This window comes from Dryobates pubescens, chromosome 35 (assembly GCF_014839835.1).
Source record: "Dryobates pubescens isolate bDryPub1 chromosome 35, bDryPub1.pri, whole genome shotgun sequence".
In the NCBI taxonomy this organism is placed as follows: domain Eukaryota; kingdom Metazoa; phylum Chordata; class Aves; order Piciformes; family Picidae; genus Dryobates; species Dryobates pubescens.
The window spans coordinates 6,335,793-6,354,858 of record NC_071646.1 but is presented as its reverse complement, the minus strand read 5'-3'; the positions used below and the strand labels follow the sequence as shown (position 1 = coordinate 6,354,858).

Below are 19,066 nucleotides of genomic sequence, written 5' to 3'. Positions count from 1 at the left end.
GAGGCGGCGCCGGGCGGGAGGGTGGAAGGGGAGGGTGTGGCGCCCCCTGGCGGGGGCGGGTGGGGATTGAAGGGGCTCGATAGGGAGCGGAGCCTATGGGGCAGGAGGCGGGGCCTAGGGGTGGGGGCGGGGCCGCTCTTGTGACGTCATCGCGGCATAAATCCCGTTAAACCGCGGGATAAAGGGAAGGGATGAGGATGGAGGGAAGGATGGGGCTGAGGGGAAGGGATGGGGCTGAGGGGAAGGGATGGGGATGAAGGGAAGGGATGGGGCTGAAGGGAAGGGATGGGGATGAAGGGAAGGAATGGGGATAAAGGGAAGGGATGGGGGTAAAGGGAAGGGATGGGGTTGAAGGGAAGGGATGGGGCTGAAGGGAAGGGATGGGGATAAAGGGAAGGGATGAGGCTGAAGGGAAGGGATGAGGCTGAAGGGAAGGGATGGGGATAAAGGGAAGGGATGGGGATAAAGGGAAGGGATGGAGCTGAGGGGAAGGGATGGGGATAAAGGGAAGGGATGGGGATAAAGGGAAGGAATGGGGATAAAGGGAAGGAATGGGGCTGAAGGGAAGGGATGGGGATGAAGGGAAGGGATGGAGCTGAGGGGAAGTGATGGGGCTGAAGGGAAGGGATGGGGATAAAGGGAAGGGTTGGGGATAAAGGGAAGGGATGGGGATAAAGGGAAGGGATGGGGATGAAGGGAAGGGATGGGGATGAAGGGGAGGCAGGGCGAATGTGGCTAATTAGGGGAAGTTAATTAAACCCGGGAAGAGAAATCAGAATGAATCATGGAGGGGGAGGAGGGAGGGAGGAGAATCAAATAAATCAGAAGGGAAAAGTAAGAAAAAAATCCAGCAAGTGGAGAAATGCCGGGAAAGGTCCAGGAATGGGGGATGGGATGGGATGGCAGCGGGAGCTGCGTGTGGCCAGGGACGCTGGGGAGCGGGGACACGGGGAGGAGGAGAGTGGGGACACGGTGGGAGTGGGGACACGAGTGGATGGGAGCATGGGGGGAATGGGGACACGGTGAGAGTGGGGACACGAGTGGATGGGGGCATGGGGGGAGTGGGGACACAGTGGGAGTGGGGACACAGGGAAGAGAGAAGTGGGGACACGGTGGGAGTGGGGACACGAGTGGATGGGAGCATGGGGGGAGTGGGGACACGGTGGGAGTGGGGACACGAGTGGATGGGAGCATGGGGGGAGTGGGGACACAGGGAAGAGAGGAGTGGGGACACGGTGGGAGTGGGGACACAGTGGGAGTGGGGACACGGCAGAAGGGCAAGCAGGAAGAGCCTGATCCTGTCCTGCTCTTGGCTCTGAGCCCGGGCAGGCAGAGGTAGAGGGGACCCAGGGACATTGGGGGCTGGGGGATGCTCAGCCCCGAGTGGGTTCTCGGCCCCTGGTGGGGGCACAGCCCCTGGATGGGTGCTCAGCCTTGGGTTGGTGCATAGTCCCGTGTGGGTGCATAGCCCTGATGGGTGCCCAGCCTCGGATGGGTGCCACCCCCAGTGGTGAAGCAGCCCCCAGCTGAGCAGGGCTCCAAGGTTGCCAGGAACCTCCCAGCCCGGGCAGGGGGTGCTGAGCCCTGTTTGGGGGCGCCAGGACTGGGCAAGTCAGCCTTCCTCTCCTCCTCCTCACCCTCACTTCCCCACCCTGGGCTCCCCCCCTTCATTTCAGGCAGGGACACCTTGCCCCCAGGGTCAGGGCTGCTGAGGGGCCAAATCCTGCACTGCTCAGGGCTGAGCACCCACCCAGGGCCTTTGAAAGCTCCCACAGCCCTCTGGCAGGGTGCAAGGAGGGTGGTCTGAGGGTGCAGGTGTAGGCAGGCTGCTGACCCAAATGGGAGTCTGTCTGTCCTGCTGGGCATCACCCACCCTACCCAGCCTGCCTGGGCATCACCCTACCCTCCCCTGCCTGAGCATCACCCTACCCTCCCTGCCTGGGCATCACCATACCCACCCTGCTTGGGCATCACTCTACACCCCTTGTCTGGGCATCACCATACCCACCCTGCCTGGGCATCACCCTACCCTCCCTGCCTGGGCATCACCATACCCACCCTGCCTGGGCATCACTCTACACCCCTTGTCTGGGCATCACCATACCCACCCTGCCTGGGCATCAGCCTACCCCCCCCTGCCTGGGCATCACCATACCTTACCCTCCCTGGGCATCACCCTACCTACCCTGCCTGGGCATCACCCTACCTACTCTGCCTGGGCATCACCATACCCACCCTGCTTGGGCATCAGCCTACCCCCTCTGTCTGGGCATCACCATACCTTACCCTCCCTGGGCATCACCCTACCCCCCCTGCCTGAGCATCACCCTACCTACCCTGCCTGGGCATCACCATACCCACCCTGCTTGGGCATCAGCCTACCCCCTCTGTCTGGGCATCACCATATCCCCCCCATGCCTGAGCATCACCCTACCCTCCCTCCCTGAGCATCGCCATGCCCTCTCTGCCTGGGCATCACCATACTCACCCTGCTTGGGCATCAGCCTACCCTCTCTGGGCATCACCATACCCTCCCTGCCTGCACATCACCATACCCACCCTGCCTGGGCATCACCCTATCCTCCCTGCCTGGGCAGCACCCTACCCTCCTTCCCTGAGCATCACTATGCCCTCTCTGCCTGGGCATCACCCTACTCTCCCTCCCTGAGCATCACCCTGCCCTCGCTGCCTGGGCATCACCCTGCCCTCCCTGCCTGGGCATCTCCCTACCCACCCTGCCTAAGCATCACCCTACCCCTCCTGCCTGGGCATCACCAGGTCTGGAGGGTCCCCAAAGGGTCTCTGGGCACAGACTTGTGCCTCTGTGCCAGGGCAGGCAGGAAGCTCTGCTCGTGGGGCACCCTGACCCTGGCCCCCGACCCCCTAGGGGCAACCAGGGTGGGGGGTCCCGGCCAGACGTGCCCTTAAAATACCAGCTGGGAAAACGTCAGCGTTTGGGTTAAAACCCCGAGGGGAAGGGGGGAGGTTGGGGAGTGCAGATAACAGTTTGTAACCAAAATCGCTGCGTCTGACCGCAAAAACTGCCTCTGGCCACCGAAATTCTCCGGCGGCTCCCGGGCCAAAACCCCAGCCCGGACCCTCCGTGCCCCGGGGAACCGCGGCCCCGGGGCCCTTCCCGGGCGGCTCTGCCCCGTCAGCAGCTCTGCGGTGCCCGCGGTGCCACCGGGGGAGGGTTCCCAGGCCGGGCAGAGGTCTCTTGGGGCATTTGGCGGGGGGGAGGGGAGGGAAGATTGGGGTCCTTGGTGCTTAGGGGGGAACTCAGAGCAAGGGATGAGGGTTCCTGGGCTGGGCAGAGGACTCCTGGGGCATTTGGGAGGGGATTGGGGCATTTGGGAGGGGATTGGGGTACTTGGGAGGGGGGATTGGGGCATTTAGGGGGGGTGTTGGGGTGCTTAGTGCTTAGGGAAGATCTCAGAGCAAGGGATGAGGTTTCCCAAGCTGGGCAGAGGACTCTTGGGGCATCTGGGGGGCAGGGATTGGGGCATTTGGGGGAGGAATTGGGGCATTTTGGGGGGGATTGGGGGGCTTGGTGCTTAGGGAGGATCTCAGAGCAAGGGATGAGGGTTCCTGGGCTGGGCAGAGGACTCTTGGGGCATTTGGGAGGGGATTGGGGCACTTGGGAGGGGATTGGGGCACTTGGGAGGGGATTGGGGTACTTGGGAGGGGGGATTGGGGCATTTAGGGGGGGTGTTGGGGTGTTTAGTGCTTAGGGAAGATCTCAGAGCAAGGGATGAGGTTTCCCAGGCTGGGCAGAGGACTCCTGGGGCATTTGGGGGGCAGGGATTGGGGCATTTGGGGGGAAATTGGGGCATTTGGGGAGGGGTTGGGTGATTTGGGAGGGGATTGGGGCATTTGGGAGGGTTTGGGTCATTTGGGGGGAATTGGGGCATTTTGAGGAGGGATTGGGGCATTTGGGGGGCAGGGATTGGGGCATTTGGGGGAGGAATTGGGGCATTTTGGGGTGGATTGGGGTGCTTGGTGCTTAGGGGGAATATCAGAGCAATGGGGGAGGTCTCCCAGGCTGGGCAGAGGACTCTTGGGGCACTGGGGGGGACAGGGCAGGAATTGGGGCATTTTGAGGGACAATTGGAGTATTTGGGAGGGGATTGGGGCATTGGGGGGGGGGATTGGGGTCCTTGGTGCTTAGGGAAGATCTCAGAGCAATGGGGGAGGTTGTCCAGGCTGGGCAGATGCCTCTTGGGGCATTTGGGGGGCAGGGACTGGGGCATTTTGGGAGGGCTTGGGTCATTTGGGGGGAATTGGGGCATTTTGGGGGGGGGATTCAGCCATTTATGGGGGGATTGGGGTGCCTGGTGCTTAGGGGGGAATCTCAGAGCAAGGGGGGGGGGGTTGCCCAGGCTGGGCAGATGCCTCTTGGTTCTTGGGGGGGGCAGGAATTGGGGCATTTGGAGGGGGGATTGGGCCACTGGCTGAGGTCACAGGGTGCTTGGAGGGGGGATCTCAGAGCAGGGGGGGTCAGCCTGGGGGGGTCCCACCTCACACACACCACCTCCAGACGCCACAAGCCCCCCCTGGCCTCAGTGCTGGGGCACTGGGGCTGGGTGTCCCCACCCTGTGCCACCCTGTGCCACCCCCGTGCCCATCCCAGGAGGTGCCAGCAGCCCCCCACTGCCAGCAGCCCCCCACTGCCAGCAGCCCCCCACTGCCACCTTCCCCTCCCCCCAGCCATCTTTTTCCCCAGAATCACCTTTCTTCACCCCATCCAGGGCAGCTTCTGAGGACCCATTTTGCACCCCAGGAGGGACCCCAGGGTGCCACCACCCTCCATGCCCCTTCAGTCCTTGGGGGAGGGGGGTGGGGGAGGGAATTTCGTTCCCACCCTTCCCTAGGAGAGTGGAGGGAGAGGGCTCTGGGTGTGCCCCAGGGGGGCTGAGAGCAGCTTTTGCCCCCTTAAATTCTGGGGGGGTGGAGGAATTGGGGGGCTGGGGGGCTGGGCAGGGCAGGAAGTCAGCTCTCTGCTCCCAGATGGAACAGGGTGGGGAAGAGGCCACTTTGGGGTGGGGGACATTGGAAGCAGAGGGACTCCCCTGGCCCAAACCCCAGCATTGGGCTGCTCCAAGCAGCCTGAGGGGGTCAGGGAGGAGGATTTGGGGGGTGTCAGCTCCGAGGGGGGGCAGGCAGGGCTACTCCTCACACCCAGGGACTCTCCAGCAGCCTGAGGGGGTCAGGGAGGAGGATTTGGGGGGTGTCAGCTCCGAGGGGGGGCAGGCAGGGCTGCTCCTCACACCCAGGGACTCTCCAGCACCTTGAGGGGGTCAGGGAGGAGGATTTGGGGGGTGTCAGCTCTGAGGGGGGGCAGGCAGGGCTGCTCCTCACACCCAGGGGCTCTCCAGCACCTTGAGGGGGTCAGGGAGGAGGATTTGGGGGGTGTCAGCTCAGAGGGGGGGCAGGCAGGGCTGCTCCTCACACCCAGGGACTCTCCAGCAGCCTGAGGGAGTCAGGGAGGATTTGTGGGGTGTCAGCTCTGAGGGGGGGCAGACAGGGCTGCTCCTCATACCCAGGGGCTCTCCAGCACCTTGAGGGGGTCAGGGAGGAGGATTTGGGGGGTGTCAGCTCTGAGGGGGGGCAGGCAGGGCTGCTCCTCACACCCAGGGGCTCTCCAGCAGCCCGAGGGAGTCAGGGAGGATTTGGGGGTGTCAGCTCTGGGGGAGGGCAGACAGGGACTCTCCAGCATCCAGGGACTCTGCTGCCACTGCTCCTCTGAGCTCTACCACAGCACCAGGCTGGGCTCCCAGCCCTGCCATCATTCAGCTCCAGGGTGAGCAGCCCCAGCTCCGCAGCCACCTTCTACCTGGAGCTGCCTGCAGGCCAGGCTCTCGCTGCACCCCCCCCCCCCGGACACACCCCCACCCCCCCCCCAAGCCTGGGCTCTCTGCCCACTCATAAGAGCAGCTTCTGACCTCCAATCCTCATCCCCACCCCCCGACCCACCTCGACCCTCCCCCCCTCCCCAAATCCAACCATAATGGTTGTGGCCTGACTCCAGTGGGATATATATAGGTCCCACTTCCCTGGGAAGGGGATGTGGACCTGGGAAACCCCCGGCTGCCGCTGGGGCGAGAGGAAGGGCTGGGCTGAGTCAGCTCCCCTCGAGGAATCCTGTTCGTCAGCAAAGGCTCAGCCCCGACGCCCGCAAAAGGCTCCCGGGTCCCATCCTGCCCTGCCCGGCCCCGCTGGGCGAGAAACAGGGGGAGCAGGGAGGGCCCAATCCTGCACCCCCCCGCCCTGAGCACGCTGCTGGGGTGGTGTCAAAGCCACCTCATGCCCCTTCCCCCCCGCCGCTGCGGATGCTGGATTGGTGCGAAGGGAGGGAGGTTCGGGGCTCGCTCCTGAGAGGCGAAGGAAGCTGGGGGCTGAGGGGGACGGACGGACGGACGGAGGGGTGGACGGAAATGCCTCCCGGAGCTGCCTGTGCGGCGAAGCGCTCGCAGGAAGCTGTGCCGGGAGCAGCCTCGAGTGGGTTCGCTTCACGCCGCTGCTTCCCGGCCCCTCCGCAAGCAGTTCGGGGGGCAGCGGCTGCCAGGGGAGGGGGTCCCGGTGCCGGCGGAGGGGTACGGGCGGGCGGGGGGCGGAGAGGCCGAATCCATCCCTCTGCCCTCCTGCCGGTGGCCCTGAACGGTTGTCAACAGGAAAGATAGGGCAGGGCAGGGCAGGGCAGGGCAGGGCAGGGCAGGGCAGGGCAGGGCAGCACGGCCGCGCTGGAGCCTGACCCCGAGCCCCCCGCACGCTGCTGGCTGCAGCCAGCCCTGCAGCCAGCCCTGCAGCCTCCCCCTGCAGCCAGCCTCTCTCTGCAGCCTCCCTCTGCAGCCAGCCTCCCCCTGCACCCAGCCTCTCTCTGCAGCCTCCCTCTGCAGCCAACGTCTGCACCCAGCCTCCCCCTGCAGCCAGCCTCCCCCTGCAGCCAGCCTCTGCACCCAGCTTCCCTCTGCACCCAGCCTTCCCCTGCTTGGAGGGGCTTGGAGGAGTCAGACCCCAAAGCCATGAGGGGGTCCAGATTTGGGTCTCAGGGTCGATTTGATGATCTCTGAGGTCTTTCCCAACCTGATTGATTCAATGATTCTGAAGTGACAAGGCCCAGAGGGGCTTGGAGGAGTCAGACCCCAAAGCCATGAGGGAGTCCAGATTTGGGTCTCAGGGTGGAGTTGATCTCTGAGGTCTTTCCCAACCTGACTGATTCAATGATTCTGAAGTGAAAAGGCCCAGAGGAGCTTGGAGGAGTCAGACCCCAAAGCCATGAGGGAGTCCAGATTTGGGTCTCAGGGTGGAGTTGATCTCTGAGGTCTTTCCCAACCTGATTGATTCTATGATTCTGAAGTGACAAGGCCCAGAGGGGCTTGGAGGAGTCAGACCTTAAAGCCTTGGGGTCCAGATTTGGGTCTCAGGGTGCAGCTGATGATCTCTGAGGCCTTTTCCCACCTGCTTGATTCTATGAAACATGGCAGGGGGAGGCGGGGGGTGGGGGGAGATGTCAGGCTGTACCCCCTCCCTCCCTGCTTTCCCCCTCTCCACTCTCACACTCCTCTCCACCTCTCTCTCTCTCTCTCTCTTTATTAATAACAATTAAATATACAAGCTGGCTGCTATTACTCTCTTTTAAATAGACTTTCTTTAAATGACTTTGTATAAAATAGTTCAACATTTCATTGTATAAAAAAAAAAACCAAACCCAAACCACAACCAAGCCCTAAAAACGAGGCAAAAATCCACCTGCCACAGCCTAAAGGCAAGTTTTCACCCCCCACCCCCTCTCCCCCACACACACACCACCACCACCACCCCTTCCATCCTCCTCAGCCTCTCCTCCACGGTGCAAAGTGCTGGCTGGCACCAGCAGGGGTGAGCCCAGCCCCAGGGTTTTCCCTCCAGGAGCTCTCCCCCTCCTCTCCCTCATTTTTGGCAGTCATAAATACACCTCTAAACCCTCCCCCCCTCCCCCTAGTTAATAGCAATGCTTTCCCTCTTTGTCCTTCTTTTTCTCCTCTTCCAGCATATAAAAATAACACTTCAGAACCCCCCCCAGGGCAGCTCAGACCTCGCTTCACATTCAGGGCTGGAGGGATGCTGTTGAGGGGGGGTGGGGAAGGATAAGCCCCAAGCTCAGGGTCAGGGTTTGAGCTATTTCCAGGCTTGGGACATCCCAAAAGGAAAACAATAACAACAACAACAACAACAAAAAAGGCTTTTTCCCAAGGCAGGAAGGGGGTTGAGCTGAAAAAGCTTCCCCCAGCTTGGGGCATCCTCCATCCCTTCCACCCAGGTGGGTTTGGTCCTTCCCCCAGCCCCTGTGTTCCCTTCTGGAAGGCGCAGTCCCGGGGTGGGGGAGGGTCCAGATGCAGGGGAGCCCAGCTCCCAGCGAGGACCCTGGGAGGGGGTGGGGGGACAGAGCAGGGGACCCCTCCTCCCCCCCCCCCCCTAAACCACTGGGAAAAAAAAATCTTTGGGTGGGATAAAAACTTTCCTCAGCTATAATAAACACTAAAGCCCTAAGGGCTGGAGGTGAAGCCGAGGCCAGCTCGGGCTCGGGGCCGGAGCCTGCGCTCCGGGGGCAGGAGGATGAGGAGCAGGACGGAAGCCAAGCATCACCCCCGAGCCCGCCCCTGCCTGGGGACACAGGCACTGGTGGGCTTTAAATATTCACAGTGTGAGGCTTTAACGCTGGGAGGCAGGGCTGGGGGCTGTGCAGTCCAGGGGAGCCTCTCTGCCTGGACCCCCCCCTCCCCCGCTCCCTTTCCTCCTCCCTACCAGCATCCAAGATGCTCCAGCTGAAGCCTTGGGAAAGGCAGAGTGAAGCTTGGGGGGGTGCTGCTGCAAACCCTTCTGGGCTGGGGTGGGAGAAGTGCCAGAGGGATTCAGGGAGCGGATTCAGGGAGCTGGTCCCCTCCATCTTCGGCCAGCACTGGGCTGTGTCCGAGGGGCGTTGAGCATCCCACGTCCAGCACCTCCATTGTCCTGCTCAGCACCGGCCTTGCCGCGGCAGTGCCAATCCGACCTCTTCCAGCCCTTTGCCTCCAGGGGATCCCGCCCGGGGAGCATCCCCCCAGCCTTCCATCCCTGCCAGGGTGGGGTCGTTGCAGTCTCTGGCCGTTGGCGTGGGGCAAGGGAAGAGGGGGGGAGGGCCAGCGGCACGGCGGCCCCCGGCCCGCGCCCAGCCTCCTTCGCACGGCGAGGAGCATCCGGAGCCCATCCCCCCCGAAGCAGCTTCACATCCCACCGCGGGCCCTGGGAAAAGGAGGAGAGGGATGAGCAGGAGCCGAGGTTCTGCCAGGGAGGGCGGGAAGGGGAGAAAGAAGAGACAGAAAAAAACCCAACGCACACACATGGAAACCACAGGAAAAAACACTCCATCCATGGGGAAAGTGCCGGTAATGGATTAATGGGCTGCAAAACCACAGCTGGCAGCGCTGGGGAGCGGACCTGCTCCTCTCTCTCTCTCTTTCTCACTCCCCACCCCCACCCAGCAGGCAAATTTCCCTGCCCCCCGTCGAGGTCTGGGATGCTGGGGCGGTCCAGGGACCCGACGCTGTCCCCACGGGCTTGGAGCAGCCCTGCGAGGTCCCATCCAGACCCTGCTCACCTCAGAGGTCCTGAGTCTCCAGCTCTGGACATCCCCTCGCTCCCTGCAGCGCCCTGCAAGGGAAAGGCAGGGAGGGGGCAGGGGTTAGGGCAGGGTTGCCCAAAGTGGGGGTCCCCAAAGCTCTCCCACCCCCCACAGCTGTCTGGTGTCCCACCCACCTCCTCTCTGGCTCCTCGGGGTCACAGCCTCCATCTTCCAGCGATCGGTCCAGGACCTGTGTGGAAGGAGAGGGGACAGAGAGATGAGCTCTGGGGAAGGGGAGAGGGATGAAGGGGGGGCAGGAATCTCCCAGATAACATCCTCCCAGCCCACTCACCACTTGTCCCCCCACCTCAATATGATGGAGAAAGTGGGGCCCAACCCACACAGACCAAGACACAAGTGGGGAAAGTGAGGCAGGAGAGGATGTGTGTGGCCAGGGAGGAGGGAGAGGGGCTGCAGGGGAGGGGTCCTTACCCTGGATTTATACTTGTAGAAGAGCAGCCCTCCCACGGCCAGCAAGACAGCCACCACGCTGGCCACCATGATGTATATGAGGGGCTCCCAGTGGCCCTCGCTGGCAGGCGGCTCCTTCCTGCGCTGCTCTGCGCTCAGAACAAAGCCAGAGTCAAAGCTGGGGCCGGCTCCGCCGTCCTCGGGCTCCCGCAGCCGGCTCAGCCCCCAGCCTCGCCCCCTCGCCCCGGGGCCTCCCGGCGCCCGGCCCCCTACGGCCGGAGCCATCCTGGAGAAGCGCAGCTGCGTGACGGGCTCTGCCGCCGCGGCAGGACGGATCCTGGCTCCGCCACCGGCCGAGCCGGAGCTGGGGGATGCCTCTGGCGTGCTGGTGCCGAGCCCGCCGGGATGCTCCGGGAGGATGGAGACTCCCTGCTTCTGGGCTGGATCCTGCAGGGGGGGCCCAGCTGCTGCTTCAGAGCCTCCGTCCGCCAGCTCGCCGTCCCCACGCAGGATGGGGACATCCACTGCTGCCAGGCTCGGGGTCCCAGCTGGATCCAGGAGGGGTTTGGTGCTGTCGGCTGGAGCTGTCTGCTGCATGCCAGAGGGTGGCACTGGCACCGTGTCCCCTACCCCGGCACCCAGGACCTCCTCGGTCCCTGAGCCGCCGTCCGTGCTGCTGGGGGGCTGAGACGGAGCATCTAAGTCAGCGAGGGTGGCATGGAGAAGGTTGTAAGGGACCCGGGTGCTAGCGGCTGCCACCTCCCTGCTGGCATGGGTGGCAGCGGAGAGGGAGGGCTGGGTGGCAGGAGGGAGGGCAGGGGACAGGTAATTGCAGTCAGGATCTGTCCCCACACCTGAAAGAAGCAGAGAGAAGAGATGGCCGTGGGCTCGGCAGCCTCCCCAAGGGGCAGAGCCAGCACATCTGAGGTTGGGGGCAACATCCCCCAGGCCTCCCCACGGCCCTGGGCAAGTGGGGGTCAAACAGCCCCCTCCCCCCCCAAAAAATAAGTAGGAAGAGTGAAGGTCAGGCAGGGAGCAGGCAGGGAGCAGGCAGGGAGCAGGCAGGGAGGGACAGAGGTGGCAGCACGAAGGTGCCAAGCAGCAGCGGGTGGGGTGATGCTAACCCGAGTCACCGGCTCCCCTGAGCTGATGGCAGAGGGTTATCCACGACTGGCAGGAGCCGGACAGGCGGGTTTAACGTCCCCCCGCCCCGTGGCACGGGGGACAGGGCACAGCTGGCACCCAGAGCAGGACATCCTCTCGGCGGGCACATGCAAACGCAAGCGCGGGCGGCGGCGGCGGCACGGACGGCAGCGCAGGGCTCCTCCAGCCCGGCAGGCAGGGCTCTCCCCGGTGGCTTGCTCAGGGGAAACCGAGGCGCGGGGCAGCTGAAGTGACAGGGCCGAGGTCATGCAGCGCGCTGGTGGCAGGCGGGTGCCGGCGCCTCCGTTTCTCCCTGCTGGGCTCCGGCCGGGCGCCGGGGCTTTGGGACGGAGCCGAGCGCGGCGCCTCCAGCCCGGCGTCGGAGAGGCCTCCTCGTTCCCACTCGGCATCTCTCCGGCCCTTCTCGCCGGCAGGTTTCAGGCCAGACCCCACCTCCAGGGGCTGCCAGTCCCTTCTCCCAGCCCGGGCTCTCTCCGGGCCAGCCGAGCGACGCAGACAGGGGGCAGACACGCGCCGTGCCCGCGTGTGCCCACGGCGGGGACGCGCTGCTCTCAAGCTGCCCCATGCAGGTGAGCTCAAGCTCCACCCCACCCCCCCCAACCCGGCACGGCTTTGCCATCTCACCTGGTGGGGGTCCAGCCTTCCTGGGCCCCAAGCAGGTGCTGAGGTAGACCTGGCTGCAGTCCCTCTCGAAGGTCTCCTGGTCCTGCAGCAGCTGGTTGATGTCTTGGAAGAATTCCTTCACCAGCAGCAGCATCTCGTAGGGGGAGGTGGTGAACTCCTCGAAGCACATCTGGGACAGCTGCAGGAAGAGCGCAGCTCAGCGCCAGGACCGCTCACCCCAGCACCACCCAGCTCAGCACCACGACCACTCACCCCCAGCACCACCCAGCTCAGCGCCAGGACCGCTCACCCCAGCACCACCCAGCTCAGCACCACGACCACTCACCCCCAGCACCACCCAGCTCAGCGCCAGGACCGCTCACCCCAGCACCACCCAGCTCAGCACCACGACCACTCACCCCCAGCACCACCCAGCTCAGCGCCAGGACCACTCACCCCCAGCACCACCCAGCTCAGCGCCAGGACCACTCACCCCCAGCACCACCCAGCTCAGCGCCAGGACCACTCACCCCCAGCACCACCCAGCTCAGCGCCAGGACCACTCACCCCAGCACCACCCAGCTCAGCGCCAGGACCACTCACCCCCAGCACCACCCAGCTCAGCGCCAGGACCACTCACCCCCAGCACCACCCAGCTCAGCGCCAGGACCACTCACCCCAGCACCACCCAGCTCAGCGCCAGGACCACTCACCCCCAGCACCACCCAGCTCAGCGCCAGGACCACTCACCCCCAGCACCACCCAGCTCAGCGTCGGCACCGCTCACCCCCAGCACCACCCAGCTCAGCGCCAGGACCACTCACCCCAGCACCACCCAGCTCAGCACCAGGACCACTCACCCCCAGCACCACCCAGCTCAGCGCCAGGACCACTTACACCCAGCACCACCCAGCTCAGCACCAGGACCACTCACCCCAGCACCACCCAGCTCAGCGCCAGGACCACTCACCCCAGCATCACCCAGCTCAGCACCAGGACCACTCACCCCCAGCACCACCCAGCTCAGCGCCAGGACCACTTACACCCAGCACCACCCAGATCAGCACCAGGACCACTCACCCCCAGCACCACCCAGCTCAGCGCCAGGACCACTCACCCCCAGCACCACCCAGCTCAGCGCCAGGACCACTCACCCCCAGCACCACCCAGCTCAGCGCCAGGACCACTCACCCCCAGCACCACCCAGCTCAGCGCCAGGACCACTCACCCCCAGCACCACCCAGCTCAGCACCAGGACCACTCACCCCAGCACCACCCAGCTCAGCACCAGGACCACTCACCCCCAGCACCACCCAGCTCAGCGCCAGGACCACTCACCCCCAGCACCACCCAGCTCAGCCCCAGGACCACTCACCCCCAGCACTACCCAGCTCAGCGCCAGGACCACTCACCCCAGCACCACCCAGCTCAGCGCCAGGACCACTCACCCCCAGCATCACCCAGCTCAGCACCACGACCACTCACCCCAGCACCACCCAGCTCAGCACCAGGACCACTCACCCCCAGCACTACCCAGCTCAGCACCACGACCACTCACCCCAGCACCACCCAGCTCAGCGCCAGGACCACTCACCCCAGCATCACCCAGCTCAGCGCCAGGACCGCTCACCCCCAGCATCACCCAGCTCAGCACCAGGACCACTCACCCCCAGCACCACCCAGCTCAGCACCAGGACCACTCATCCCCAGCACCACTCAGCTCAGTGCCAGCACCGCTCACCCCCAGCACCACCCAGCTCAGCACCTGGACCACTCACCCCCAGCACCACCCAGCTCAGCATCGGGACCGCTCAGCACCAGGACTGTTCACCCCAGCATCACCCAGCTCAGCACCAGAACCACTCACCCCAGCACCACCCAGCTCAGTGCCAGGACCGCTCACCCCCAAGACCACTCACCCCAGCACCACGACCGCTCAGCGCCAGGACCACTCACCCCCAGCATCACCCAGCTCAGCACCAGGACCACTCACCCCAGCACCACCCAGCTCAGCACCTGGACCGCTCAGCGCCAGGACCACTCACCCCCAGCATCACCCAGCTCAGCACCAAGACCACTCACCCCCAGCACCACCACCACTGCCACCACCGGCTTCCACTCAGCACCCCAAGCAGGGTTTGACCCCCACCCATGGCTCCCTGTGTCCATACACACCTGATCCCTTCGCCCACCCCCACCCTAGGACGCTCCAGACCCTCCGTTTCACCCAGGGCTGAAGACTTGGCACCCACACCTTGACAGACCTGGTTTTCCCCCACCAGCACCAGGAAGGTGGAAGCCCCCCTACCTACCTCCCTCTCCTCATCATCCTCCTCCCTGATGCAGGGGTCGACGTTCTCGTCGATGCTGTTGTACATCCTGCGCACCGCCTGCATCCTCTTGGCGTTGGAGGAGTTCTCCTTGAACTCTGTTCGCTCCAGGATCTTGCCCAGCAGGGGGAAGGCAGCTTTCACGTAGCAAACAGAGTCATTCTGCAACAACCATCCCCCCCAGACACCAGTCAGGCTGGAGACTGGGGGGAGGCCAGAGGCTACCTGAGGGGGAAAGTGAGGCACGGAGCCCCAAAACGCCTCTGTGTGGCCCCGCGGGCTGCCCAAGCTGGGGTTTGAGAGCTGCTCGGGCAGGATGAGTCCCTCCTGGGCTGTCTCCCATAAAGGGGGTTAGAAGAGGGGAGGTTGTGGGCCTGGGAACCCCCCCACACACACACACACACAATGCACCCAGCCAGCTCTGGTCCGCAGCTGTGCCCTGGCGCCCAGGGAGGAGCCACTCACCAACTGTGTCTTATTGATGAACTTGAAGGAGACCCTGCCTGGGTGCTGCATCTGAGTGTCAGCCTGGAAGGAGAGAGCAGGATGTGAGCCCAGGGGGCTGGGTGACAGCAGGAAGGGGCAGTGGAGACAAAACAGGGACCCTCCCCCCCCAAGGACATAAAGGGGTGCCTGAGCCTCCCCCAAACCCACAGAGCTGTGGTTCTTCTCCCACTCCTGCTTCACCCCACTCCATCCTCCTCCCCACACTGCTGCTTCCCTAAGGCCAAAGCTCTCCAGCATCCCACCCAGGACGGTGCTTCCCGGCCCAGGGATGCCTGCTCCTCGCTCGCCCCCTCCCACCCCACCTCCCTTCCTCTTCCTCCTCCCAGCACCACGGCAGAGCCCAGCTCTGCATCCCTTCTCCCAGGCTCTTCCCCCGCACCACAAAAGAGCATCCTGCCATGGGGGGAGGTGAGGGTGACAGCGAGGTCACATAACCCTCCAGGACCATCACAAAACACCGGGGGGGGGGGGGGGGGGGGGGCCACACACCGTGCCCCCTTTTGTCTCGTCTTTTCTCTCTTTGGGAGGGGTGTGAAAAGCAACCCCCAAACAAGCTCACGCCACCTCCAGGCCGGCATCCCAGGCTGGGAGGGGTTGAGGGCTGCCAGAATTGCCGGCCGGCAATTCTGGCAGCCCTCAACCCTCCCAGCCTGGGATGCCGGCCCGGAAACAATTGCTCCATTATCCCTCAGGAGCTGCAGCAAGGGCTGGCTCCACCGCTAGCGGGAAAGAGAGGAGAGGGCTTTGCAATCCCCTGGCTGCAAAAGCACAGCTCCCATTCAAACCTGCACCGTCCCCCCCCACTTCTCTTTTTTGTCTCCCCCCCCCCAACCACGCACCCTGCTTTTAATCCTCCAGGGGAGATGCAAAGGGGGGGGGAAGGAAGCTCCCCCAGGGATGTGGGGTGCTGAGGGCTTGCAGGGTAGAGGAAGCTGAGCTTGCAGAGGTGATATCTGCCAGCTCCTGGCGCCGCAGCTCGGCGTTTTAAAAGAGGAAGAGGTGAAAAGCGAGCCCGGATGCGGCGGTTAGAGGCTGGGGTAGAGGCTGGAGCTTTCGGTGCGAAGCAAAGGAGGGCTCGGGGAGGCGCAGCGCTCCCGGCCCTTCGCCCCCCGCCGGCCGCCGAGAGCAGGATTTAATCTGCGACAACCCTGCTAAATCCCTGCGTGCCCCCGATTCCCGCTTCTTCCCTGGACATCCGCCCGATTCCCCCGCTCGGAGGTGAACCGAGGGCCAGGGCGAGCGAGATGCAGCGGCCCCAGCGGCGGCCAAGATGGGGCCGGCGGGAGCTGCCCCGCCGCGGGCTGGATGCGAGCACCCCCAGAGCTGCCCAGGGCTCAGGCGGGGATGGAGGCATCCGTGTCCCCAGCCCGGCTGGCTCCATCACCCGGCTAGCCTGGCCGCCGGCCCCCCTCGCTGCCTGCCACCCACCCACAGCCCCATTGCCAGCCCAGCTTCCAGGCAAGCAGCTGGACTCAGGAATGCAGCCGGATTCCTCCGCTTAACCCCTGCGCAGCCGCCCGGAAAACACCACGGCCCTCCCCCGTGCCGCTTCCCCATCGCCCCTGCGCCCACCCAGCCCCACTCGTGTCCCCTTCCCAGCCACGCTCCTCTCGCCTCCCGCTTCCCCCTCTGCTTCCCCCTCTGCTTCCCTCCCCTCCCATTGATGCTTTTCCACAGCCACCAGTGACAGAGGCACACTGTCACCTCCCCGGCCCCGCTGCCCACTTGTCCCTCATGCCCAGGGATGCTCAGCTCCTGGGTACCATCACTTGTCATAGACTCACAGAACCCTCAGGGCTGGAAAGGACCTCAAAGCTCAGCCAGCTCCAAGCCCCCTGCCATGGGCAGGGACACCTCACACCACAGCAGGTTGCTCACAGCCACCTCCAGCCTGGCCTCCAGGGATGAGGCTTCCACCACCTCCCTGGGCAACCTGTGCCAGTCTCTCACCACCCTCCTGGGGAACAACTTCTTCCTAATTTCTTCCTTATCAGCTGATTTGTTTCTTTCCAGCCCTTAAACACTGGGCTGATTTATGCCTGTCCCAGCCCTGAATGAGCCCCCACCCCACAGCACAGCCTGGGAAGGGCACTCACCAGCTCCTCCAGCTCGGCCAGGTGCTTCTCCGTGATGATCTGCTGGCAGTAGCTGTTCTGCTCCGTCTCATGGATGCTGCAGACCAGGAGGAGGATGAGGGATGACAGCAGAGTGCAGCGGAGCAGGGACACCTGGGCATGGCAGAGCAGAGGCTTAGAGAGGGGCTGACCCTCCCCACCCTGAGCCCACTGCCCTTTCCCACCACCCTCCCCCAGCGCAGCCACTGTTGTGGTGGACAGGGCTTGACCCTGGCCTGGTGGGATAACCCCAAGGCCACCCTCCAGCCCGGGTGGCTGTCCCCATCCTGCTATTTTTAGGAGCGCCAGGTCAGCTGGGAATTTCCCAGCGTCCGGCGCTGGTGCTGCCGAGGGGCTGGGTCCTGGCTGGTAGAAGCCTGGAGGTGGCTCTCGGCCATCTCCACATTCCCCATCCAGCCCTTGTCCCGCACCATTTCTCCTGCAGCTCTTCTCCTCCACCCCAGCTCCGGGGAACTGCCTGACGCACTGACCCACCCAGTCCCAAAAATCCTCTTCCCACCCTCCGGACCCCCCACCCCCCCCCCCAGCCCCCAGCGCCTGCACCCGCCGGGCTTTTTCCGTGCAGAGGCTCTGGCAGCCCCCCAAATTCCCTTCCCAATCCCCCTGCAAAGAAGAGGGGAGGCCCCGAACCGCCGTGGGACCCCCGTGAGCAACGAGGCTTGTCCCAGGGCCAAGACCCCCGAAGTGCGGATGGAGCAGACACCCGGGGTGGGTGTGTGCGTGTGTGACTCCCTCCCGGTGTACCGGCACCGAGAGGGTGCCTGGGTGATGGGTGGGGGGGAATTGCCCTTGGAGGTTGTCCAGAAAATCCTCCCCTCTTGTGAAACTGGAAGATGCCGCCCGGGCCACCGCCGAGAGACGGCTACGGCTGGCCGGAGCCTCACCCCGCCGGGAACGGGCTGCAGCCGGGGGATGGGACGGGGCTGGAACCGGAGCCTCTCCTTTTTGGAGGTCCGGGAACGGAACCGAGAACCAGGGGTCCCAGAACCCCGCCGGGAATGGACTGGAACCGGATCCAGGACGGGGCTGGAGCCGGATCCAGGACGAGGCTGGAGCCGAAGCCTCTCCCCGCCGGGTCCAGGAACGGGGACGAGGATAGAGCCAAGAATTGGGACGGGGATGGGGCTTCATCCCTCGGGTCCAAGAGCCAGAATGAGGCTGAAACAGATTGCTGGGGGTTCCAGAACACAGCCGGGGCTGGAGCATCACCCCGCCGGGGACGGGAACTGAGGCCGGGATGGGGCTTTACCCCTTGGCTCCGGCAGCCGGGATGGGGCTGGAACCGAAACTGGGGACGGGGCTGGAATCTCATCCCGCAAGTCCAGGAACCGAGCCGGGGCTGGAGCATCACCCCGCCGGGATCCCCCCAAAAAGGAGCTTTGCCACGTCCCCCTGCGTGACCGGGCCGGGGGTATGAGGAGAGCCGAGGCCGCTCCCCGCAGAGACCCCCTCACAGGTGGCAATAGCGGGGATCGGGGAAAGCGGGAGAAGCCGCCGTACCTTGGCTCCGAGGCGGGGCATGAGGGCTGCCGTGGGGCCGGGGCTGCGGCGGGGCCGGGCGGTGCGGGCGAGGCGGCGGCGGGGCCGAGCGGGGCCGGGCTGAGCCGCCGCCGCCGGCGCGCTGCCCTTTATAGCGCGGCGGCAGCAGCATGTGGTTTATGAGAAAGGGCTGGCGGCCGGCCAGCGCCCGCGGCTCGGCTCGGCCCGGCCCCGCTCGGCTCGGCTCAGCCCACTCGGCTTGGCTCGGCCCGGCCCCGCTCGGCTCGGCTCAGCCCACTCGGATCGGATCGGATCGGATCGGATCGGCCCCGCTTGGCTCGGCTCAGCCTACTCGGCTCGGCCCGGCCCGGCCCCTTTCGGCTCGGCTCAGCCCACTCGGCTAGGATCGGCTCAGCCCCCTCTGATCGGATCGGCCTCCTTGGGTCGGATGGGATTGGATCGGCCCCCACTCGGGTTTGATTCGGCTCCGCTCGGTTAGGACCAGCCCCTCTGATCGGATCGGCTCAGCCTACTCGGATTTGATCGGCTCGGCCCCCTCGGCTCGGCTTAGATCGGGTCGGATTGGCCTCGCTCGGCTTGGCTCGGTCCCCTGGGCTCGGCTGCGCTCGGGTGGGCTCGGCTCCGTCAGGGCGAATGGGCCCCACGCGGCTCGGCCTCTTGTACCGGCTCGGGTGGGCTCGGGTCCGATTGAATCGACCTCCGTGGAGTGGCCCTGCTCAGGTCGGCTCGGCTCGATTCGGGGCACTCACAAGGGCTGTGCTCTGTGTGCATGACGC

General features: G+C 64.8%; 1 protein-coding gene across 1 annotated transcript; it reads right to left on the bottom strand.

Moving 5' to 3' along the window:
* Positions 1–8,870: 8,870 nt before the first annotated feature.
* CSF1 (colony stimulating factor 1) lies at positions 8,871–18,396 on the bottom strand. Its single transcript, XM_054176559.1, has 9 exons — positions 18,291–18,396; positions 16,752–16,883; positions 14,614–14,676; positions 14,131–14,310; positions 11,840–12,017; positions 10,073–10,905; positions 9,775–9,830; positions 9,617–9,669; positions 8,871–9,261 (listed from the first exon to the last, which is right to left on the bottom strand). The coding sequence occupies exons 1-8, from the start codon at positions 18,309–18,311 to the stop codon at positions 9,618–9,620; spliced, it is 1,515 nt and encodes a 504-aa protein (XP_054032534.1). The 5' UTR covers positions 18,312–18,396; the 3' UTR covers positions 8,871–9,261; position 9,617.
* Between the last annotated feature and the right edge of the window lie 670 nt (positions 18,397–19,066).